Here is a 26099-nt window from a genome sequence, read left to right as displayed (position 1 = left end):
TTCAAAACAACATTGTGATGATTGGTAATAATAATAATAATAATAATAATAATAATAATAATAATAATAATAATAATAATAATAACAACAACAACATTTTAAAATATAACAATAGTAAGCATAATCATAATAATAAAAATAATATACATTATGCTAAAATATAATAACGAACAATATATTAATAACAATAAAAATATTAAGCAGAATGATTATAATAGACACAAGCATTAGAATACGCATAATTATAATAATAACAATACTAATAATCATAATAATCTTCATTCTTCTTATTATTATACTTAGTGTTATTATAGTTAATATTGTTACTATTATTATTTTTATAATTACAATCATCAGCATCATTATTATCTTAAAATCCTGATAATATTTGGAATAATAATAATTATTATTATTATTATATTATTATTATTATCATTATTATTTGTAGATACACATTATACAATTATTATTTTATTTTTATGTTTATAATTTTTTTTCTTATTTTCATCATTACTTTTATTTTCATCAAGATAAAAATAATACCATCACGCTGTAGTAAAGAGTAAAAGACTAAAAGGTTTGAAGATATATTCTAGAGCATTAAAAACTACATCCCCCACAATGCAACAGGATGGTCTGATCTAAATTGGGGGAATTACGGAACCGTCTCTAAAAGCGCTTTACTTTCGTTTTCGCTCTTTCTGCTGAGTAACTGTGAGTAACTTTGCACGGTGTTGAATTTCACACTTTAAGAGTTTTAAGTTCGTTCTTCTCGATCTGTGAAGTTTTCACGCTTTGACAGAAACTACTTTAGTCCTGCAGAGTCGACATGGCTGCTGTTGATATCCAACTGGAGTCCAAGAAACAGGTGAGACAACTAAAGTGTCTGTTAGCATGATGTGAGTCTGTGGTAGCCTCCCTGACAGCGTGTCGGGATCACTGTCCTCTCTTTGAGAACTGGTCTGTGGGTCACACACGGTAACAGGCGGACAGGGGTTCAGAGGGGGGTAGGGTTCAGAGGAGGGTTGTGATAAGGGGACAGACCGCAGGGGTCGCGGGAGGGGGCAGGTAGTTCTCAGGTCGTTAGCTCAGGCGGCTACATGCAGACAGACAGGATCCTCTCTCTGCAGGGTGGACAGTGAGTCTGAAATAAACTGTGTTCCCTCTCTTCTCTGTGTCTCTGCAGGTGGATGACTTCTGCCTCAGACTCACCAAGGAGGTAATCTGTTCATTCAATGTGCACCTTTTAAGACTGGAACATGAGTACAGGTGTGTCTCACTGATATAACACCTCTTCTTACTTCTTGATCCACAGGCTGAAGGGCTGGTGTCCAAGTTCTTCCCTCAGAAGATCGAGGAGCTGCAGATGCTGCTGAAAGTAAGAGAAACTTTATCAAACCGGGGTCCTAAAGGGGGTCTGTCAGGGTCACCTGTGGTCCCCTCGTCCACACATAGAACTTTATCTCTCTACTTCCTGAAACATACATGTGTAGATAATCAGACACTAACCACATGAAGTGAGGGGTGTTTGACTTCAGGTGAAATGTCTGTAAAATTTAGAAAGTTGATGCTGCAGTGATTTTATATCATGAGAGTAGAGTTTTTAAGTAGAAGCATGGAGAGTAAATGTATCAATAACTCGTCATGTGACTTTGAGAATAAATCACAGCATCCACGTCTGCTGAGGTGTTCCCCTCTTCAATCAATCAATCAATCAATCAATCAATCAATCTTTATTTGTATAGCGCCAAATCCCAACAAACGTTATCTCAAGACTCTTTTACACACAGAGCAGGTCTAGACCACTCTATGTCAAATTATGAACAGAGACCCAACACCAAGACAGGATAAGACTCAGTCTGACCCCACCTTAATCCACCATGAGCATTGCACCTTGCAGCTAGTTACAGCAGAGAGGACAAACTTCCTTTAACAGGCAGAAACCTCGAGCAGAACCAGACTCATGTTAGACATCTAACATCTGCTGAGACCAAGTTGGGTCTAGAAAGAGGGATAGAGGAGAATAAGAGAGAGAGGGAGCAGTGATACTGATGAGACGAGTAGTAGTAGCTTTCGCCGCTGGAGTCCAGCACGTCCGTATCAGCTGGAGTCTGGAACGTCCACAGCAGGAGGACGTCTACGGCAGCTCAGAGGAACCTACGAGACAAGGGAGCTCAGGGACTCCAGAAAGGTCTATGGTTAGTAACTTTAATGGGACAGGGAGAGTTAAAGTAAGTGATGCAGGGGTTGGGGGGAAGGGGGTGAGATAGGATCCCAGTGTGTCAGTGCACCAGTTACCCTGGCAGTCTAAGCCTATAACAGCATAACTAAGAGCTGGTCTAAGCCAGATCCAGCTCTAACTATAAGCTTTATCAAAAAGGAAAGTTTGAAGCCTACTCTTAAAAGTAGAGAGGGTGTCTGCCTCCCGGGCCCTGACTGGTAGCTTATTCCAAAGGAGAGGGTCCTGATAACTGAAGGCTCTACCTCCCATACTACTTTTAGAGACTTTACGTACGACCAGCAGGCCTGCATGTTGGGAGTGTAGTGTTCTAGAGGGGTAATACTTCTTGAAGGGGTGCTCTCAGGTCATTCAGATTCTGGGGTGCGGGGTTACGACCCTACGATGACTCAGTCCTGTTGTTGGTGGATTGTTAGGAGTCGTCTCGCTCTCATGATGTCAGAATGTGAACAGCGTGATGAAGAGGACGGTTTAAATACAAACCTGAACATTTAGAGGTGGATTTATGGATCAGACACTCGTTGGATCACTGTGTTGTCGAACAGCGTGTGATGCAACAAGTACTGAAACATTGAACAGTTGGACATGAGCATTCAAAGGTTACTGAAGGTCAAATTAAATTCACCTGTAAAGGTTAGAGTGAATTTTAGGAGCAGAATATCCCTGACTGTCTGTGAGTATAAATAGTGTTTGTCAATCCCATAATAAGTATGCTCATGTTTCTGATTTGTGTTTCCTGTCAGACTTCTTTCAGCTGCGATGACCTGGCCTCTCTGAAGGCTCCACTTGACATCCCCATCCCAGACCCGGCCAAAGAGGAGGCCAAACGCAAGAAGAAAGAGGAGGTGGGCTAACCAGGGTTTATTGTTCTGCATTGTTGAAGGATTAGAGAGCAGGGCCCAGTCTCAACATCCACACTCACACACTCACTGACTCTGAGGCGTGTTCCTGCTCAGTCTGTGAGGCTTTAGGGCTGTCCTACTGTCAAATCTTCCAAGTGTATGAGGGATCCCTTAGACCAGGGGTGTCCAAACTCTTTTCAAAGAGGGCCACATTTGATGTTGTCAGAATACTTCAGGGCCAGTGGCTCCTACTGTGACTTAGGTGACTTAGGAATCATAAAAGTTATATATGAAATCTCTATTTAATAACAATTATTTTACATTTTTTTCTCAATAAATCAGTAACTAGGAAGTCCTCAGTTCTCCACAAGCCACTTATACATTAGCAAACGTTATCTTCTTCTGTAGAATGTTTTTCATTAGGGTCGGGCAATGTGGGGAAAATTATTGTCTCATTATTTCTCTATGACAGGATCACGATCTGGATTTCATCACACTTCTATTTCATGTTGTTTTAAAGACTTGTCTGACCAGCAGACAACAATTTAAGAACAAAATGATTCTTGTCCTGCATTCCGAACATTTTTTATGCACCAAATTTTGCCTTTTCTGCACAATTTCATAATTTTGATCTTGTCTTGTGTCCTCTTTTGTGTCTTCTGAACTTTTATTGTTCATCAAGAACATTTTCACATCATGATAAAAACTTTAATTTGAAAAAACCTGTCAACTTTAAGAGTTCTTGTGTTTCCTCCTAATTATATTCCTGCAGAATATCCAGAGCTTTGAATTTATAAAAGTAGTCCATATGAAGCTTTTTGAGACGTTTCTGGATTGACTTTAGTTTTGTTTGTGCGCTTGAAAGAAACTGCAAATGTACAGATGATTCAGAATGTGATTCATTTCTTTGCTATAATAACACATTTTAAGAAGGAAGCTTGGGGCCATAATTAAATGGACCTTGGGCCTCAATTGGCCCCCGGGCCGTACTTTGGACACCCCTGCCTTAGACTCTCTGAGCCCTTTATGCCCCCTTTGCATAAGTGGGCATTTTTGCAGACTTAGCATAAGGGAATTACCCATAGTTCATAGCACTGTGACGTGAAACACAGGATTCCCAGGGGAGGTCTACAAGCATGGAAGGATAAACGAATGACATTACATGAAATTTAAATAAGTGTGACGGTAAACAAGAAGCAGGAAGGAGCGACTAATGTTAGCATTACAAAACAAACTTTACCTGTAAGTAGAAATGTAGAAAACAGCCTTAATCAGATAAGATAAGATAAGATACTCCTTTATTCGTCCCACAACGGGGAAATTCATGGAGTTACAGCAGCAAACAAAAAGGTGTACAGTACAAGAATTCCAACAAGAATATATATAGAAAAGAAATGTTCATCAGAGACGACAGCTTGGCCATAATTCTCCTGTCAGCCACCACCTCCACAGGGTCCAGGACTGAGCTGGCCTTCTTCACCAGTTAGTTCAGTCTTGCTCTCCTGTATCCTGTCCGCCCACAGCAGGTGAAATCCTTCCAATGTGGCGTTCATGTCCGGTGTTAGCTCTGTTAGCATGATGCTACTCTGGTGCTGGGTTAGCTCGTCCACTTTATCGTAGACAGATCCCACAGTCCCCATAACGGTGGGTGGAAGGACAGGTCCATGTCGTCCCTTCTGGCTTGCACCTCAGTACCAGCACATCGCCCCCGCCTCCTTCTCCTCAGCTCACAGGGAACATGGGGCCTAGCATTGTTTAGCATCGTCTAGCATCAACATGCTATACATAAAGGAGTATCTTATCTTATCTATGGGCTGCTAACAGCTGATCTTGTATGTAAACAATGTTACCATGGATACACGCAAGATCTCCGGACACACACAGGAACAAAAATAGTAAAAACACCACTGCAAACGTAGCCAGTTTGATGTCTATGGCTAACAAATGAGTCATTAAAAGTCATGACAGGCTCCAAATACAAAGAGAACTAAACAGATATGAACAAAAGTCGAAAAAAGAACAACGAAGAGAGAGCTGCTGCAACAAGCAGCCACTCGAGCGGCGCTAAGCAACGGAATGATTATGATTAATGATAATCAGCCTAATCTGTTTATCTTCACACATATAATCAGTATAATTTATATATTTATAGTTTTATATTTCTATATTTCAATTTTAATGGTAAAGCAGTCTGTACGGTAAGAGACTGGATCACATGGCAGTCGTCCCTTAAGTGCCTTAAATTTGAGGAAAGTAAAATTGTGCGGTATAAACTCCTAACATCGCTAAGGTGAGCTACATGAGGTCACTCTAAGTTGAGTCACACACTAGTTGGGTATTTTTGGCATTTTTGCCTTTATTAGAACAGAAAGCTGGAGAGAGAGGAAATGTGGGGAGTAGAGAGCGGGGGAAGAGTTCAAGTCCAATACAGAAGTGCTAAAAACTGCAGTTCCTCGAGGATCCACTTGAGGCTGGCTCCGGAAGTACCAGAAACCACATACACACCATTTCAAAGAAGCTGATCTTTACAGCAGAAATAAACATGTTTACAGCCTGGTACAAAAGACGAGTGTAGTCTGTATAGCACATGTCCCGATCGGCACACACTGTACGGGGGGTACATTTTTTTATAGCACGGTAATTTCGAAGATATTGAGATTATGAGTCTTCCAATGAGAGGCACAGCTGACTTGATTGACAGGTGGGAACACTGTAGCTGTTGGCTAGGAGGCTCAAAGCCCGCCTCTTTACGTCACAATCGCTTTACAGCAGTTATGTTAAGTTCAACATTTCCAATATGGCTGCCGCCGACAATTAGCTTCAAAACAGTGCTTCAGAAACAGATGGGTGACGTCACTGATACTACATCCATTATTTATACAGGATATGGGAAGACATGCAGTGAATGGTTGAGGCTGGGAGTCGAACAGAGGGCTGCAGTCTCTGTGTAAGCAGAGCTTCATGTTTTGATGTTTTTAAGGATGAAGAGTTTGTTGTAAAGCGTCACATTATATAATAAGTATGTAATAGGCTCTACAATAAGTTCTCCTGAAGCCCTGCATGAAGCCTCTAAAGATGAGAGTCTTTGCCGAGAGTTTATATTTAACATCTCATAAGATACCAAGACACTGCACAGAGTCCTACGTTACTATGGAAACAGTCCCTGTGCAGTTTGAAAGGCTGTTTAATAATCTGTCAGCGAGTGGGCGTCGCACTTTATTGGGGAGCTTCACAAAAATCTACTTTGTTGCATTTATTTGGAATTGATTTGTGTTTGGGCAGCGCTACATTAGACTGGGAGTGGAGAGGATATGTGATTATGGGATGTCTGTTTACTGCAACACAAAACAACCCTCACTGTAAGAACCCTCAGTTTGTTTTATTACAAGAACCTCCTGATAAAAATGTATATTTGTACTCTCCCTTATTGATTCAGAGATCTGATCAGATTAGAAATGAAAGAATGTTCTGGATTATAAACAAACCTGAGGCTGTCCTAGAACATTCAATCATTCTGTGTGTGAGTAAGAGGGGCTGCTGCTGGAACCAGGTTACATTCTTGATTTAAAGAATCTCATACTTGTCCATTTTAAGAGATCATCGGCAGTAAAAACTCTCTGACCTGCTGCCTTTTGTTCCCTTTCTGCAGAAGGAGGCGAAGGAGGGGAAGAAAGACAAAGACGGGGACAAAGATAAAGAGGAAGAAGACTCAGGTGAATGGGGGACACAACAATGATAAGACATGTTACAAGAGGTTATCAAATACTGTACAGTGGAGCTGTTTATGATGTAAGGAAGGTGGTCAATTAAGAAAGCATGAAAGGTTCTGATGAATAAGGGATAATGTATGGTGAGCAGGTAGCTATGGGAAATAGAATCCCTTCTGTGGGTGTTCTTTTTCCCATAACTACCTGCTCACCATACATTATCCCTCTTATTACCCGGCTACTAACTACACAAACACGTTGTTAAAATCATTGATTAAAGATGATTTCATTGATTTAAGTGATTTATGTTTACAGTTTTTAAAAATAGTCCCAGTGATTCCTCGTCAGTGATCGTTCCATGGTGATGGATTCTTCTCTGCCTGTTGTGGTGGATTGAACATGAAACTGTCCTCATTCAGCTCTCCTTCTTCTCTGAGCTCTGTGGTTCACACACCTTTAAAAAGAAACTAATGTCACAACTTTGAACCCTGCTGCTATCATCACCACCGCTCATGGTTTAACTTTCTTTGTAGAGATCACTAACCTAAAGTTTCTCTCACCTGCTCCGCTCCTTCATCATATTGATGGACAGGACCCAATATGGAAACATCCGTAGCCTGCTGATTTAGCATGCTAACAGAAACTAGCGTTTTGGCCACATTGTTTTATGCTAACGCAAGCCAATATTTTATCCACATTATTTGATGGTAATGGAAGCTAATGTTTTAGCCACATTTTTTTATGCTGACAGAAGCTAACGTTTTAGCCATGTTGTTTTGATACTAATGGAAGCTAACGTGTTGGCCGCATTGTTTTATGCTAATGCAAGCCAACATTTTAGCCACATTTTTATGCTAATGGAAGCTAGCATTTTAGCCACGTTGTTTTGATGCTAATGAAAGCTAGTGTTTTAGCCACATTTCTTAAGCTGACAGAAGCTAACGATTTAGCCACATTTTTTTTATGCTAACAGAAGCTAACGTTTTAGCCACATTATTTTAATGCTAACAGAAGCTAACGTTTTAGCCACATTGTTTTGATGCTAACAGAAGCTAACGTTTTAGCCGCATTGTGTTGATGCTAATGGAAACTAACAGTTTCAGCCACGTTGTTTTGATGCTAAGGGAAGCTAACGGTTTCCCCTCACCTTCCGGTCTATGGTGTCAACAAGCAGAAGCTAAATGTGTCTGAACTCTTTTCTGTGGATTGATTTGACATGACGTGTGATCAGTTTATCTCTGGTGTTGCTCATGTTACTGAAAGTTAATAACCATCATCAAGGGGTTTCGACCAATCAGAATCAAGCATCTTACACAGCCACAGATCAGTAAGAAAGCCGGGTAATGAGAGTTATGAGGGCAGAATCTGAAAAATACTCAAAACAAAGTGATCCTCCACTGGTCCACTCAGTTCTGTTCCTGGGTTTGATCAGAAGTAACTGTGGAGTCACTGAGTGGTTTAATGTGCTGTTTTCAAGTTAAACAGGTAACCCTCTTATAAAGCAGCTCAACATATAAAGAATATTTGACATTGTGACTGAGAGAACAATGTTCTGGGGTTTGTTGTCCACCAGGACCTCCCTGTGGTCCCATCTGCAGCAACGAGCGAGTGGAGAGTCTGCTGCATGAGGTCAAGCCCCAGATCCAGACCCTGAAAGAGAAGCTCAACACGGTTGGTCTCTTCATTATTCTACCAGCTTCATTTACAATCATAATGTTGGTATTATCTTGTTTTTTAAAACACTACATCTGTTATATGGAGGCGTTTTCATTCATAAGACACTTGAAATAGTCATGTCTTTAAAGGCTGATTTATACTTCTGCGTCGCCCCTACACAGCAGGGGCTGACGCAGACATGAGCACCACATACTTGTGCGTCGATGTGTCCGAGTCACGCAGCAATTCTCCTCCTAAACGTTTGAGGGCAGTGTGATCTCTCTGATAGCCGGTCGCCTCCTTCCGGCCCCACTACGATCTCTGTTTCCTTTTCCACAGAGACGCAGAGCGTGTTATGTTAATCTACAGCTGATACATGTTGCTGTTTATCATACAGACATGATTACATGAAGAATAGAGAGGAGGAGATGAAATACACGGACGATGTGCAGAGATCCCAGAAGGGCTATAAAAGCGGGAAACGCAACGCCGCCAAGTGGACCAATCACAGGGCTTGCGGTCCGCGTCGATTCTATGGGTAGTTACATTTTGGAGGAGGTGCACGTCAGCTACGTGCGTAGGCCTCTGCATAGGTACGGGAGCCCCGGCGTAGGCTACGCCTTCGATTCGACACAGAAGTATAAATCAGCCTTAAGTCACATAGATTGGATTGTTATTAGTTTAACTTTGTGCAGCACCTCTGCAGTAGTATAGACGTAAGGCCCGTTATGATCTGCTGCACGTTACATGGAGATAAGACGATGCATCTGAAATGCATTCAAGCTGGCTACTGGCTGACTCGAGAGAAATAACACAATTACTGAAAATACTGGATCCCCACAGAGGAACTGAGGCACCGGGTATCTCATTGATTCAGAGAAACGCAGCAGATTTTTTTTCTTATTTCAATGCAAAACGCCTTTGTACAAATATCATATTGTTCATTTATAAACTCAGGTTTCCCTTGCAGGTGTCCATGTGGGTCCAGCTCCAGATCCCTAAAATTGAAGATGGTAATAACTTTGGAGTGGCTGTGCAGGTTGGTAACTACTGCTGAGATGTTTGTGGTGCTTTCCCCTCGTGTGAAATGTTTCCTGGTCGGTTTAAAATCTTTGTTCTTGTCCAACAGGAGAAAGTGTTCGAGCTGCTGACCAACACACGCACTAAGATCGAGGCGTTCCAGACTCAGATTTCAAAGTAAGAGCCCCCACCTGTTCAGCCAGTGTGTGTGTGAGATCTGTGTTTCATATGAGTAAATTAAAGGCTGCAGTGAATGAAGAAGATGAGTTAGACATAGTTAGTGAACTCATCCTAATCGAGAGCTACAACGCCTTTTAGAGCTCATGAAGACGGATATTTTGACCCTTCGGGTTCAGAGCTGTGACGGTGGTGTCCAAGAACCCGGACTTTTTAAAGCAACACTACGTAACTTTATCAAACAGGAGATGAATACTGGTGAGGGCATCACTGAGTCAGCTCATGGTCTCTATTAGGTAAGGGATGAAGTAGAGTTAGTTGGATGTTATGCCTGACATGAAGTGGAGGAGTCAGCTTACTATACTTTATTCTGCTTATTACATTTGTAGTTATTTTTATTAAAGTGTTGCGTAACGATACAAGATGGGTGAGAGACATGACAAGACAACAAGTGAATATTTCAGAGACAAAACAGTGACTAGCAGGAACAAACAATGGAATGTTATGTTAAGCATTGAGGAAGCGAAAAAGGTTTGTGTGTGTGTGTGTGTGTGGGGGGGGGGGGGGGGGGGTGTCTCTTGGTATGTTTAATTGCAGCAAATAGGACAGTAGTTTGAGAAACTGGGTGGGAGAAGAAATGAAAACAAATCTTTGGGGGAGCTAAATTAATAATTAATAGAGAGACCAAACATTAAATAATAATAGATTCATCAATTAATAATAATAATAATAATAATAATAATAATAAAGAAAAATAGAATTTAAAAAACTACTTATAATAATACAAATACAATAATCATCACAAATAATACCATCACATACAAATTAAATAAAAATAAATAAATAATAACAATAAATAAAGGGAAAATAGTTCAGCGGATAAGTAATAAATTGAGTAAATACAAATAAAGAGATGTAATACTAATAACAATAATGATATTAAGCGCACTAATAATAAGTTTAATTAGTTTGATATATTAAAAATTAAAAATAAGTAAATAAAAACACTATACCTAAATACTGAATAATTATAATAATGATAATAATTATGGTAATAATAGCAATAGCCCTAACCATAATTCTTGATATAATTTACATCATAACCATCATCATCACTGCTTTTTCCTTTCACCCCAAAATCCCTCTGCTCCCTTTAAGTTCATTATCCTGCTTATAACATGACTACAACAGAGCTTTGGACCAATCAGAATTGAGTATTTAACACAGCCGGTTGATGAGTCAAAAAGCTGGGGAATGATCTTAGTGATCCATGAGTCGATCATCAGTGTTTACGTTACTTTAGACACATTTTCCTTTCCTGACGTTTTCACCCCGAGAGTCTGACGGTAATCAAACCTTTACTTTGGTTTCTGATTCGTCTAAACATACGGAGAAAAGCTGTAAGGTGAAGGATTTGTTTTTCTTTATATATTTCTATTTATTTTGAGTTTGCAATTTTACAAAGTGTGAACACATAAAACTTGTCGGTTACCCTGTGAAAGATAAACAATCAGCACAAGACATGGTGTTTCCTGATGAACAAGACAAACAAGACAAGACCAGACAAACAGGACAGGAACAAACAAACACACACACACGCACGCACATACAGACATATATACTTGTATACACACATATATAAATCCAATCCATTTTATTTATATAGCACATTTAAAAAAACAATCAAGTTTAGCAAAGTGCTGCACAGTAAGGTAAAATAAGTTCAAACACACAGAGAATACTTTTTAAAATAAAAAAAATAAATAAAAAAATTGCTGAGAAGGCATGGCCACCCCTGGTTTTCAGCCTCGTAGGGACCTCAAGAAGCTGACCAGTAGACCTCAAAGACCTTGTGGGAGTGTAGCTTTGCTTGAGGTCAGAAATATACTGTGGAGCTACTCCATTTAAAGGTTTGAAAACAAACATTACAATCTTAAATGAATCCTAAAATGAACAGGGAAACACTTACATGTAGGACACATTTCTTAACTCATACATAGGACGGAAAGCAGACGATTTAATGTTTATGATTAATGAAACCAGATGAGATGGCTAAGATTTTTTATTTAACCTTTATTTAACCTGGTTGGTCCCATTGAGATCAAAAGTCTATTTTTCAATGGAGACCTGTCCGAGACAGTCAGCAGCAAAAACACAAAGTTACAGACACACAGAGAACCAGAGCAAACTTCACAAACATGACGTCTGTCACTGAAAGAGAAATTACCCAGGAGGAAGTCTTATAACAAGGTACACTAAAACAACCACATCCTAAAGGTTCTACTTCAAAGTCTTTCACTTGAGATTTAAACACATTTAGTGACAGCAGATAAATAGAGAAATAATAAACACATGATAGCAATAACAAGAAGTAGTGTTGTAGGGATATCATTAGATGAAAGGTTCATGAAAGAGACTATATTTTGGTGTGAAGCTAACACTGTTTGTGGAGACAAAGAGGAATCAGCATTGAAGGTAGTGCAAGAAGGGGGACGCTGGCTGTTTTCGAAACCGCCTGCTACATGCTACCCAGAAATGTAGTATGCAGTACATATAGCATGCTACATACTGCGACTGAAGGTAGTCTGTAGTCTGACTGTTCTGTTGGATCTGGTCTGCAGGATGCTGGGTCAGGCGTTGCTGATAGAGAAACTGCTTCTTTAGCATTACTTATGATTCAAAAAGTTAAGAAGAATGCCCCTGTCATATACGGAAAAAAGAAAACACGTAACATTAGCAAGACAGTCCAGCTGCAGACCTCCACTCTCAGCTGACTCTCTTGCAGGCTCCACTCCACCGTCAGAAGGAAGTGATGTCAGGATTAAGCCGGCTGAGAGTGGAGGTCTGCAGCTGGACCCCTCTGGGTGTTTCTGCGCTTTGATTACCTTGGTTAACCTGATTCCTCAATAATGGTACATTGAAAAAACAAAGTATAAAATGCACGTCATCAATAACACAACATAAATTGGTGGGCACCTCTGTTTGGTGGAATGATCTCGACTGTTTTCATTTCCTCCAGAGAGACACGATCGTTTCATTAGCACTCCGGTCCTCTCCCAACCTCTGTGTTTACATTCATTGTTGTTTGAACCGTAAAACGGGGACAGAGGTCGGATCAATTCAAGGTTTAAAGATTCACAGCAATATGATTCACTTCATATTACAAGCAACACATGAAGGTCAAATATGTTCATTGAAGTCAGTTTCATGAGAACTATTTTACAGTTATTTAGTTCTTTTTTATCTGATGGTGATTAAAGTGACTCCAACAGTCCAAAGCTAATTGTCTTATTCTACGATATCTAAACGTTCAAGACGTTGTTTTACGTTAGGTAGGCATATTTATCGTGTGACTTCCGTCCGACGATAAAGGAGGAGGAGCTGGAGGGGGAGGAGCCTATCAGACAGCTGAGACCGCAAAGGAGGATTAGATTTATGTCACTTCTGTCCTACGATGGACAGGAGCTTCCGCTTCACATTGGAGGAGCCGTTAAGCCAGCTGAGAATGGAGGTCTGCAGCTGGACCCGTCTCAACATTAGCACTGTGCATTGTGGGAAACAGTACATGAGGGAGACTGGTCCACTGCAGACTGAGGCTGTTTCCGAAACGGCCTGCTACATACTACTTACTAATGTAGTAGGCAGTAGGTATTTTCTACTACATACTGCGTTTGAATTTAGTATGTAGTCTGACTGTTCAGTTGGATCTGGTCTGCAGGATGCTGAGCCAGACGTCACTGGATTTCCTGTTTTGGAAAGCAGAAGTAAACAACGACGAAGCCGATAGATAAACTGCTTCTTTAGCATCACTTATGATTTAAAAAGTTAGGAAGTTGTTTATATGGAATTCAATAACCTTCACAGCACACAAAAACAGATTTCCTCCCGTCCAAAAAATAAGAGAAAAGAAAAAGTGGCACGAGTGCTGTGCATTGTGGGAAACAGTAAGCGAGGCAGACTGGTCCGATGCATACTGAGATATTTTCCTGAATCAGTAGACATGCAGGTAGTTTTGGCATACTGCAGATTTTGCTCTTGTTCACTTACTACATACTGAATTTAGACCACATCAGTACGTACTGCTAGTATAGTAGGAGGTTTGAAAACTGCCCAAGTGTTTTCATAAGAAGTGATGTCATATTTTAAAGATGGAGTATGGATATTTAGGTTCTGTCTTTCCAATCCAGCATGATGACCTTCTTATGATGGTTAATGTTAACAGATCCTGTCAAAGACAGATCCAGGAGGACTAACCGGTCTCTCTCTGGTTTTCAGGTACTACAGTGAGAGAGGTGATGCTGTGGCCAAAGCTGCCAAGCAGTCCCACGTGGTCAGTATCTCATGTTTAATGTCTCCATCAGGACCATACATGTGTAATGTTAATTCTATGTTATAATGATCACACACTCTGGGATTTCATACATTAAAACATGGATGTTCAGTATGTGCCATCAATAAATAAAAGCTATTACTGCAATGTTCAGCTGGGTGTAAATTGGGTACATACTGTGTGAGCCATGTCCTGTATGTGTTTGCATATTAAGTCTGTTGTCACTCTGCTGCAGGGAGACTACAGACAGCTGGTTCACGAGCTGGACCAGTATCAGTACTGGGAGCTTCGCCTTGTGGTGCTGGACATCCGTAACACATACGTAAGACACCTGTCCACTTTCCTTTCCTGTTCCTGTTGGGTCTGAAAAGGATGAATACGTTCAGGAATGGAGATCAGATCATGTAAATAAAGCTGCTGTGTTCATGAATCCTGCAGCGTGTCCCTGCAGCTCCATGGATCCTCTAATAGGAGGGTAATTAGAGTAATTGCTGCGCTTGTGTTAAATTGATTGGTGCCCCGTCTTCCATCCATCAGTCCCTGTTCGTCTCGTCCTCTGGTATTGTCATCGTGTGTTTGATGCTGTTAATGAAGCAGGTGATGAAAGGAGCTGTTTGACGACACACAGCTCTGGATCTGGATGTCTCTGTCTTTTATTACAGCCTCTAACCTCTCCGTCTCTCTCACGTGCGCTCCGTCTATTTCATATCTCCACTGATGTCTCCCTCCGTGTCTCCGTCCTCAGGCGGTGCTGTTTGACATCATCACCAAGAACTACGACAAGATTAAGAAGCCCAGAGGAGACGGCAAGGCTCTGATCTACTGAGACTCAGTCCAGCAGGCTCACAGACACAACCAGTGTCGAGTAGCTCTCTGATGTAACAATACACCAATTTAACAAAATGCCTTCTCTTTCATACCGTGCATTCAGTTTGGTTCAAATTACAAAATAAAACATGATTCCATCTTTGATATCTGCGTGTCTTCTGTCTCAGCGTTCCTTTTAAAGGTTATTAGGAGGAGTTGGAGTTGTTAGGAGTCGATTTATATCATGCAAAAGTCATGAAGTTTATACAAATTGTTTGACTAACAGGTCCTGTGAGGAGTTTTGAAGTGGTTGAGAAACAGACTGAAAATGATACTGATGCCTCTTTATGACCTTCAATAGCAAACAAGACCATCAGCAGCAACACTGACACCTACTCTGTTGTAATTTTTAATGCCTGAAACTGCCCTGGGGGGGTAGGTGCCAGACCAGATGATGGATATCTTGCTTCAGAAACAGCCTTTCTTTGACTGTTTTCATGGAAAATAATCACATTGCCTGATAAAGTTGACTGTTGAACACAACAGGATGAGGCTTTTGTTGAAAACACTACTTTTGCATGTGTAGGACAAGAGATAACAGGTATCACTTTGTCCACAGGGGGGGCGCCAGAATTGATACAAAACAAAAGTTCCTCACAGCACCTTTAACGACTGAAGTGACAAATATTTACATCCTAAAACTGGGGTTCCCAAACTTTTTAGCCCACGACCCCCAAAATATCAGTGCCAGAGACTGCAGACCCCCGTTGTCCTGGGGTGGTTCGGTGTTGCTCTGAGTTGTATGCAAGAACTAATAGGCCAATCCAGAAACCTACATATTCCTTTTTCATTTAATGAACACTATAGCAATTTTATTTATAATGCACATTTCATTACACATAAGCTCATTGTGCTTTACATGGAGAATTAAAAACATAACATTTTTTTGAATAAATAAAAACAATAGATTCACCCAACATACATCAGACAGCAATCAAACAAACAGAAAGTGTTGCTGCACATACAGCCAGTCACAATCATATCATTCATACGCTTTAGAAAAGAAATATGTTTTGAGTTTTGTTGTAAAAGTGGAGACAGGAGTGATGGACCTGAGGTCAGCAGGTTGTTCCAGAGAGAAGGACCACAGTAGCTCAGTTATCAGGCCCCTTTCCTTTGGAATCATCTTCCAGTCAGGGTCCGGGAGGCAGACACCCTCTCCACTTTTAAGAGTAGGCTTAAAACTTTCCTTTTTGATAAAGCTTCTAGTTAGAGCTGGATCAGGCTTAGACCAGCTCTTAGTTATGCTGCTATAGGCTTAGACTGTCGGGGGACCTGACACACTGGGATCCTATCTCACCCCCTTCCCCCCCAATCCCCTCATCACTCACTTTAACTCTACCTGTCCCATTAAAGTTACTAACCATAGACCTTTCTGGAGTCCCTGAGCTCCCTTGTCTCGTAGGTTCCTCTGAGCTGCCGTAGACGTCCTCCTGCTGTGGACGTTCCAGACTCCAGCTGATACGGACGTGCTGGACTCCAGCGGCAACAGCTACTACTACTCGTCACATCACTATCACCGCTCCCTCTCTCTCTCTTATTCTCCTCTATCCCTCTTTCCAGACCCAACTTGGTCGAGGCAGATGTCTGTCTAACATGAGTCTGGTTCTGCTCGAGGTTTCTGCCTGTTAAAGGAAGTTTGTCCTCTCCACTGTAACTAGCTAAATGCTGTGAGGTGCAATGCTCATGGTGGATTAAGGTGGGGTCAGACTGAGTCTTATCCTGTCTTGGTGTTGGGTCTCTGTTCATAATTTGACATAGAGTGGTCTAGACCTGCTCTGTTTGTAAAAGAGTCTTGAGATAACGTTTGTGGAGATTTGGTGCTGTACAAATATTGATGGATTGATAGCTGAAGGCCTCTTCACCAGACTTTGATTTGACTCAGGGTACATTAAAGTCTTCCACCTGCTGACCCTAAGGATCCGGGTCGGGTTAGACACTGGGCAAGTCAGAGATGTTCTGGGGAGCTGAACCATTGAGTGCTTTATGGACTAGTGATAGGATTTCAAAGTGATTCTGTATTGAACGGGGAGCCAATGAAGTGTTTTGAGAACTGGGATGATATGTTCATATTTTCTTGTGTGTGTCAGGATTCTAGCTGCTGAGTTCTGGATGAGTTGGAGCCGTCCAACAGAGTGTTTGGATAGACCTGTGTACAGTGTGTTACAATAATCTAACCGGGTTGATATGAATGCATGGACTCATTTCTCTGCATCAGTTTGGAATATGAATAATTGGAGCTTGGTTTTTTTAAATGTTAAAATGATGTTCTTGTTATATTGGTAATGTGGTATTCAAAGTGAAGTTCAGAATGTAATATTACACCAAGATGTCTGACTTGCTCACAGTGATTTACAGTGCTACAGGAAGCATCATTTCCTCATTCCCTCATACGGCCACAGGGTGCAGAAACACGTTTTTATTTTTATTGTTTTATCTGAAATTTAGTGACACTGTATATGTTTACAACACAGGATAAAACATGCAAATTTAGATCTTTCTACATTGTGATTATGTTTTGGAAAGCATATCACGACCCCCCCATCAGTGTCTCGCAACCCCCATTTTGTGAACCTCTGTCCTAAACACATCGTCCTCTGAGGGTTTCATTCTACTGAGGATCTGTTTCAGTGTCTGTGGAGGTCTAATGCTCTCCTGGCAAACAAGGCCAGCCCCAGCTTGGTTTGAGTCTGGACCATCCCTGATACAGGCCTCTCCATCCCAGGTAGCCTAGAGCTCCCCCTAGCTGCTGGGAGGGGAACTTGGGGAAGTGTGCGAGCAGACACAGCAGCAGGAACAACCACAGAGCAAGTAAGACCACACACAGGAGGAAGATAAACCTCAAAGGTCCACCAGGAGGTCTCTGCAGAACCTGTGCCTGAGCCAGGTGAGACCCAAACACAGACATCTCCTCAACAAGCAGCAGGCAGCACAAGCAGAGGATGAGGACCTCCTGGGAGACTTCATACCCTCTCCATACCATGTTGGCTCTGAGGCAGGAGGCCTTGGTCTGGTCCTCATGCAGGAGCAGCAGAGGCTGGACTGACGGGGCAGTGCCGAGAAGATCCTGGTCCGGTTTCAATGGTTCATAACAGGTTCCTGCTGCATCTTCCAGCAGCGTCAGGACACGCTGAGACCCCCACCAGAGCAACCCTATGAGCCCTATCCGAGAGAGATGGCGAAGGAGGAGAGAGGGGGGATGACGGGCTGAGGAGGAGAGGAGGAGGATGAGGGAGCCTGAGAGGATACTGGTCCAACCCCAGGTAGACTTCAGGAACTTCCTGTTAGAAAAAAGGAAAGTAAGAACCCAGAGAAGTATGGGGCCCCGTTTGTAAAGTTGTGCACACTGAAAATAACAGCTACAATTCTCCACAGTAAGCTCCAAAACATCCTAAAAATGTAGAGTGAATTTTTAAGTCACTTTTTTTTATCACATTTAGAGGAATATTTGTGATCTTCTTCACATTTAATTTTGTTGTGAAAAATATATTTAAGATATAATCACTGTTAAATCCAAATGCTAAACATAAATGTTGAATATAAATGTAAATGTTCAACGTTAAATCTAAATGTTAATATAAATATTGATGTTAAATGTTAAATCTAAATCTAAATGTTAATATAAATATTGATGTTAAATGTTAAATATAAATATTAAATATAAATCTAAATGTTAAATATAAACCTAAATATGAAATATAAACCTAAATATGAAATATAAAACTAAATATCAAATAAATCTAAATGTAAACATTTTAATCTAAATGTTAAATGTTAAATATAAATGTTAAATGTTACTCTGCAATCCTAAATATTTAGCTGATATGCAGATTCACACTGTTGCCTAGCAGAAATACCAAAATAAAAGCTTCATAAAGAGATACAGACTTAGCAATAGCAACTTAGCTTGTCCGTCCCATAGACTGGGTCAGTTCTGTCTCTGAGATGTGAAATGACATAATATTTTTGGGGGTGGCAGTAGCTCAGTCCAAACTGTCTTGGCTTGGGAACCGAAGGGTCGCCGGTTCGAGTCCCAGTAAGTTTGGCAAGTGGACTGGTGGCTGGAGAGTTGCTGGTTCACTTGCCTGGGCACTGCCAAAGTGCCCTTGAGCAAGGCACCAAACCCCCAACTGCTCTGGGTGCGCTGGTTGACGGCAGTGTCCTCACTCTGACATCTCTCCCTAAGCATGTTCACTGCATGTGTGTGCATTTGTATGTATATACAAAAAAAAACAACTATGTGTAGCATGTCCAAAAAATAGCATGAGTGGAAAAATGGAATTTCCCCCCTGGGGATCAATAAAGTACCTTTCTTTCTTCTTCTATTTAAACATTTAAGTTGTGATGGAGGCTGAGTCATGGTCTAAATCACTGAGTCAGTAAGAGCTGGCTAACTAAGTCTCTTACCTTTACTGATAGTAGCATTTGTCAAAACATCCTGGTCACACCAGACTACATCAGGCTGTTGGAGCAAAGCCCTGAGTGAGTCTAAGTTCACATCATAAGTTAAAACTGCAGCTGTGCGTTTAAAAGCCAAAGTGTATGTTAAACTCTTATTATTAAAGATACACGACCCAGCTTTAAGTGTGATGAGGATATACAGAGAATACATTATAATGATATTGGGATGGTGGTTGGCCTGGCGCAGGGGTTCCCAAAGTGTGGGTCGGGACCCCTTGAGGGGTCACAAGACAGTAATGGGGGGTCGAGAGATGTCCTCCAGAATGTTTGTTAAAGTTAGTAAAAGCTACGAAAGTAACGCAATAACAGTAATGTATTACTTTTTGCTTTAAGGCAGTAATAGAACGCATTACGGTAATATTATACCCATTACAAATCTCAGTAACATGTGTTACAATGCATTTTAACCGGAGATGTGTTGTTTCTAAGAATTCATCAACACAGCGACTCTGCAAGATACTCTGCCGACAGAGAAAAATACAGCAAATAAGAGTATTTCCTGTTGCTGGAATTTACACCGTAAAATTACAAGAAGAAGAAGAAGAAGGAATTTGTTCAGATGACAGAGACAGATTCAACATTTGCGAGATAGACATACTTGTGTTATTTTCAGTTCCTCCGAGAAAAGGACAAGAACATTATTGTCAAGTGCAATCTGTGTGACACTGAGGGAACTTTCTACATCCAAAAACAGCACCAGCAACTTTAAGAGACACCTGGAGCGGTGCCACGCTAACACCAGGCTGACATGGAGAGATGCAGGCGCAGAGAAGAGAGAGAGAGCAGAGGATGAGAGTGCAGGAAAGAGTCAGACAAAGCAGCAGAAATGAAGTTTCTCTCGGTCTGCAGTGCTACTTAAACCAAGAGAAGTGAGAAGTGGAGAGTGTGTGGTGGAGGATATGCAGCCTCTGTCAACAGTGGAACCACCGGCTTTTAGAAAACTTGTCGGTAAAATCCCCACCAACGCCAGCAATGACAAGGTGAGCTAACGTTGTCATGGAGTGGTTCATATAGTGTAGCTTAGGTCAGTGGGCCATGCGGCTATCTACAATGTTATTATTACAAACAGCAACCTAAACAGTGACATAAGGCCAGTGTATATACCAGTAGGGCTTAAAGTATTCCTTAGGCCTTACTCTTAGGGCCTACACAGTCATCAAACTATACCACATCATCCTTCACTGGATTTATAATCAGCTGCAATAAACTATATTTCACTATTTAAGAATGCTAGTCATACTGCAGTTATTTTAATGGAAGTAACTCAAATAGTATAACGCATTACAATTCAGAGACAGTAATTTTGTAATGTAACTAATTACTTTCAAATGACAGTAACTAGTAATATATAATGAATTACATTTTAGAAGTAACTTGCCCAACACTGGATCTAAATGATCTAAAATGACATATTTGACAAATTACGGTAATAATTTCCCTTATGGGAAATCCCTGCCATCAGGAGCCAAATGATGAAACCAATCAAATCCCGTCCTGCCGTTCTGCCCGCCTCCTGCAGAGCGTACATTTCATGTTTGTTTGTGTTTTTAACTTTCACTATGAGAATGTTTTGGTGTTTTCTTACCGCTGAGTGAGACATGAGTTGACGTAGTGCAAAACACAAACCATGTGCTGAGGACCGGTTTTGAATCAGTCACCATCATATGGTCGTGAATCAGCGGCGCTCGTGCATGTGAGCTAGTCTTATGTGGGTACCAACTACCAACCCTAGCTTTAACGCCTACATGAAGTACGTTACAGTCGTCCAGAAGAGTTGAAATAAAGCATGTATCACTCTCTCAAAATCATTCAAAGATAAAACTGATTTAATCTTAGATAAAAGCCTCGAATGGTAAAAACAAGATCGGACTGCAGAATTGATCTGTTTATCTAATTTAAAATCACCGTTCATTATGACACTAAGATTGGTTATGGTGGTTTTTATGTAAGGTTGCCGGGAGCCCAGGTCCAATATTGGGGCCTTACATGCAGCACTGGATTCAAACCCAATCATTTCAGTCTTGTTTTCATTAAAGTTTAAGAAAAGTGAAGTATGAAGCAACATTTAACCACTTTGAAGGACAGCAGGGTCTTGAGTTTTCAGCACTGATATATTTCAGGGCTGAGAGTTTGTGAACCCCTGGTGGTTAAATCACGCTCTGCAGAGGAGCAGAGAGTCCTGTGGCCCCATGCTGCAGGTCATTCACAGCCTCTCTCTGTGTCCTGCTCTACCCTCTGTCCTTTCCTCTCAATAAAGACATCAAAGACCAACAATGAACTTAAAGAAACCCAGTCTTCATGTAAAGCATGCTGATGTAGTTCCTGTCAGCATAGTTTAATAGTTTAAGTATTAATGTAGTGTACGCTGAAGTCCATGTTTGGACAGAGACACATCAAGGACTGTGGGATTTACGGTTGATGTGGCTGATGACAGATTCAAAGCTTAAAGTCGGTCCAGTGAAAATCATGCAGTCCTGTTATATAACATTCAGCTATAAGAACTCCATGTGAGAATAAAGTTTCAGTTAAAGAGCAGAGAGACGACCGTAGTCCTCCAGAGATCTCACCTGTACAGGTAATGGTTACTGTTAGCAAAGATGCTGTACTTGGACACCCAGAAACTCAGCAGAGGACCGAACAGAATCAGACCGGACAGCAGCAGATGGAAATGTCTCCTGACCAGGGTACTCCCTAAAACTCTGCCCAGCACGTCAGTCACAAACTCCAGAGCAGCGTTCAGAAGTCTGAGGAGGAACTTCCCTGGCAGAGTCAGCTCCACAGCCACCCTGTGCAGCTTCTCTAAGCTGATGTCTGCTGTGAAGCTGTCAGAGGGGTTTCCAGTCTTTAAATCCATCTTTATCTTCTTTCAGCGTATCCTTAAGAAGTTTTAGATTCTCTTTTGCTCCTCTTGCCTCTTTTTGTCCAATCAGAGCGTGTGCTGGAGTCACTTTCTTCTGTCGGTGACAGGTTTGTCAGTTCTGCTCTGAAAGTCTTTCCCCTTCATCTCTGTCAGGCTGCAGGAGAGCACATGGTTTATAAAAATACAGCCCCTCCGTCCCCTTTCCCCTCTGGAGCCCTCCCCCTCCACAACACACACTCAAAGAATGCAGACATGATAACGGCTGCTTCTCTTCCTGACCCCATTATTCTCTAAGCCCTGTTATAAAGCACAGGGAATCTGAATCCTGTTAGATGATGAATTAAAAACTAAACCTGTGACTTTGAAATAAACGCTGCATGATGGCCTGAAACTACTTCTTTGTTAGCAGACTTAAAGGTCCAGTGTAACTTGTTTGTAACACTCAAAAAGTCTTATCCTGCATGAAGACTCTGGCTCCTTGTTTGGCTCCCTGAAGTCGCTCCATTCTTAGAATCAGCTGTTAGAGCCAACACTAATTTAAGTTATAAACTGTTGCCAGGCTGCAGTTGGCGCCATGAACAGCTGTGTTTCCCTCAGTGGACCGAGTCTTTTTTATTTCCACTCCTCGGGCCAGAGCCTCTTAAACCTCCTCCACTCCCGGAGCCAAATGAAGTAAATTTAGTCTTTCTGTCTCGACTGAGCAGGCTGGAACTGTTTTCACAGACCAGGACATCACGTCCCCCTACTGCTGCAGACTCCTGAAGACCAGAGCTAATGAATCAATCAATCAATCTTAAGTTATATAGCACCAAATCCCAACACACGTTCTCCTCAGACTCTTTCCAACCAGAGCAGGTCTAGACCGTACTCTATGTTCTATTATGAACAAAGACCCACATCAAGACAGGATAAGATCCAGTCCCATCTTACAGACAGGACTCAGTCGGATCCCATCTTAATCCACCATGAGCAGAGCACTTTGCAGCATTTAGCAAGTTACAGTGGCAAGGACAAACTTCCTTCAACAGGCAGAAACCTCCAGCAGGACCAGACTCATGTTAGACACACATCTGCTGAGACCGTGTTGGAGAGAGGGATAGAGGGAGATGAAGAGAGAGAGAGATGATAGTGGGGAGACGGATAGTAGTAGTTGTAGCAGCTGGAGTCTGGAATGTCCACAGCAGCAGAGATGCAGAGGAACCTACGAGACAAGGGAGCTCAGGGACAGGTAGAGTTAAAGTACGAGACAGGCAGACAGAGGAGAGAGAGGGTAAGACAGGATCCCGGTGTGTCAGTCTAAGCCTATAGCAGCATAACTAAGAGCTGGTCCAAGCCTGATCCAGCTCTAACTATAAGCTTTATCAAAAAGGAAAGTTTGAAGCCTACTCTTAAAAGTGGAGAGGGTGTCTGCCTCCCGGACCCTGACTGGTAGATGATTCCAAAGGAGAGGGGCCTGATAACTGAAGGTTCTACCTCCCATACTACTTTTAGAGACTTTAGGTAGGACCAGCAGGCCTGCATGTTGGGAGTGTAGTGTTCTAGAGGGGTAATAGGGCACTATGAGCTCTTTAAGATATGAAGGTGTCTGATCATTAAGAGCTTTGTAGGTCAGAAGAAGGATTTTAAATTCTAGTCTAGATTTTATGGGGAGTCAGTGTAGAGAAGCTAACACTGGAGAGATGTGCATTCTCTTCCTGGTTTGTAGTCAGTACTCGAGCTGCGGCACTTGAACTAGCTGAAGAGTCTTTAGAGACTTATTAGGGCAGCCTGATAAAAGGGAATTACAGTAATCTAACCTGGAGGTAACAAATGACAGGTTGGATTCCAGGAACCAGTTAAACTGATGAAACAGAGGTCCTCATTCTCGCCTCTGACAGCCACACGGCCAGAGTTTTATTATGTGGGTTCTCTTTCTACCTTGGTAGATATAAACCTCAAAAATCTCAGTGTCATTTATCATCATGTAGGGATTTTTGAACAACACATTAAATCACTAACCTGTTCTTGTTTCTTCCACTTAGAAAACATTGCAAAGATGAAATCCATGGATTCACACGCAGAGTTCGAGATGCTAGTTCATGGGGTGCCGTTGGCCTAGCAGTCTAAGCGCGCCCCCACATACAGAGGTTGTAGCCCTCTTCGCAGAGGTTGCGGGTTCGATTCCAGCCTCGACTATTGACTGCATTTCCTCCCCCACTCTCTACTCCCCACATTTCCTGCCTCTCTTCAGCTGTCCCATCCATTAAAGGTGAAAAAGCCCATAATATATAACTTTAAAAAAGAGATGTTAATTCATGCATTCATTTCTTCACGGCTCCATTATCGCAATTCCCTTTTCTCTAGCCTTAATAATTATTTTCTTTTGAGTGCCTACAATTGCCCTAAAATGCTGCTGCAAGACTGTTGACCAGGTCCAGTAAGAAAACCCACATTACTCCCATTTTATTATCCCTACATCAGCTGCCAATCAGATTCAGAGTACAGGTTAAGGTTCCTCTTATTAACATAAAGCACCCTCATATATTTGTGATCTGCTCCAACCTTACACCACCTGAAGACCCATGGAGTCCCAGGTCTTCCCAGTTCCCTGGTCTTCTGACCAGGGTCTGCTTGCTGTGCTCCTAGTAAGACAAAAACAAAAGTGAGCTTGCCTTTGAGCTTGTGGCTGGCGCTGTGCTGTCTCTACTGAAGCTTTCATACTGAAGATACAATTGTTATGGCTTTTGACCATCTGATGCAATCTTGTATTATGGTTGTTATTTGGTCTGCTATCATCATCCATCCATTTTCTTCCGCTTATCCAAGTTTTGGTCACGGAGGCAGCAGTCTGAGCAACTCGACCCAGACATCCCTCTCCCCAGCAACGTCTTCCAGCTCATCCTGGGGAATCTCAAGGGGATCCCAGACCAGATGGGATATTTAGTCTCTTCACCGAGTTCTGGGTCTACCCCGATGTCTCCATCCAGGCGGACGAGCCCGAATGCTCCCAGAGGGAGGCGTCCAGGAGGAAACCAACTCAGCTGACTCCTTTCGATGTGAAGGTGCAGCGGCTCTACTCCGAGCTCCCTCCGGATGTCTGAGCTCCTGACCCTCTCTCCATCTTATCCTTTCAGTCATGACCCACAGCTCATGACCATAGGTGAGGGTTGGAACGTAGACCAACTGGTAGATAGAAAGCTTTGAATTGCGACTCGACTCCTTCTTCACCACAATGGTTCGGCACGGCGCCCACATAACTGCTGACGCTGCACCAATCCGCCTGTCGATCTCACGATCCAATCTGCCCTCACTCGTGAACAAGACCCCGAGATACTTCCCCCCACTTGGGGCAAAGACTCACTCCCCACAGAGAAAGAGCAATCCACTGTTTTCCATCAGAGAACCATGGCCTCAGACTTGGAGGTACTGACTCTCATCCCAGCACTCAGTTGCAAACCGCCCCAATGCCTGCTGGAGGTCCCAGCTTGAAGAAGCCAACAGAACCACATCGTCTGCAAAAAGCAGAGATCGAATTCTGAGGCCCTAAAACTGGAGACCCTCCTCCCCCTGCTTTGAGATCCTGTCCTTGAAGATCACAAACAGAATCCGGCCAACACGCACTGAGAACATGTCCGACTTTGTGCCAAGTACGCGGACACAGCTCTCACTTTGGTCATACAGAGACTGGATAGCTCACAGTAGCGGCCCCAGAATCCCATATTCCTGCAGTACCCCCCACAAGACCCCAGAGGGACACGATCGTAGGCCTTCTCCAAGTCCACAAAACACATGTAGACTGAATGGGCAAACTCCCATGCCCCCTCCAGGAGCCTTGTGAGGGTAAAGAGCTGGTCATCTGTCCCATGGTCAGGAGGGCAATCATTATTATTTTATTTATTCCACATCTGATTTGTTTTGTTTAAACAGTGCTGATCAAAATTTTAAGACCAGTTGAAAAATT

At 42.0% G+C, this 26099-nt stretch overlaps 2 protein-coding genes across 2 annotated transcripts; one reads left to right on the top strand and one right to left on the bottom strand.

Moving 5' to 3' along the window:
• The first annotated feature begins 600 nt into the window (after positions 1 to 600).
• psme1 (proteasome activator subunit 1) lies at positions 601 to 14943 on the top strand. Its single transcript, XM_034706899.1, has 12 exons — positions 601 to 714; positions 815 to 868; positions 1187 to 1219; positions 1316 to 1378; positions 2983 to 3084; positions 6731 to 6794; positions 8362 to 8459; positions 9415 to 9483; positions 9574 to 9641; positions 13917 to 13971; positions 14207 to 14293; positions 14717 to 14943. Exons 2-12 carry the CDS (start codon positions 830 to 832, stop codon positions 14795 to 14797), a joined length of 759 nt encoding a protein of 252 aa, XP_034562790.1. The 5' UTR covers positions 601 to 714; positions 815 to 829; the 3' UTR covers positions 14798 to 14943.
• Positions 14944 to 17274: 2331 nt separating this feature from the next.
• Positions 17275 to 23245, bottom strand: LOC117829171 (fat storage-inducing transmembrane protein 1-like). The gene is made up of 3 exons (XM_034706753.1): positions 23208 to 23245; positions 21867 to 22313; positions 17275 to 18119 (listed from the first exon to the last, which is right to left on the bottom strand). The coding sequence occupies exons 2-3, from the start codon at positions 22151 to 22153 to the stop codon at positions 17483 to 17485; spliced, it is 924 nt and encodes a 307-aa protein (XP_034562644.1). The 5' UTR covers positions 22154 to 22313; positions 23208 to 23245; the 3' UTR covers positions 17275 to 17482.
• Between the last annotated feature and the right edge of the window lie 2854 nt (positions 23246 to 26099).

Source organism: Notolabrus celidotus, chromosome 17, assembly GCF_009762535.1.
Source record: "Notolabrus celidotus isolate fNotCel1 chromosome 17, fNotCel1.pri, whole genome shotgun sequence".
Taxonomy (NCBI): Eukaryota; Metazoa; Chordata; class Actinopteri; order Labriformes; family Labridae; genus Notolabrus; species Notolabrus celidotus.
Note: the sequence above shows the minus strand (reverse complement) of the source record. Positions and strands in the feature narration are given on the sequence as shown.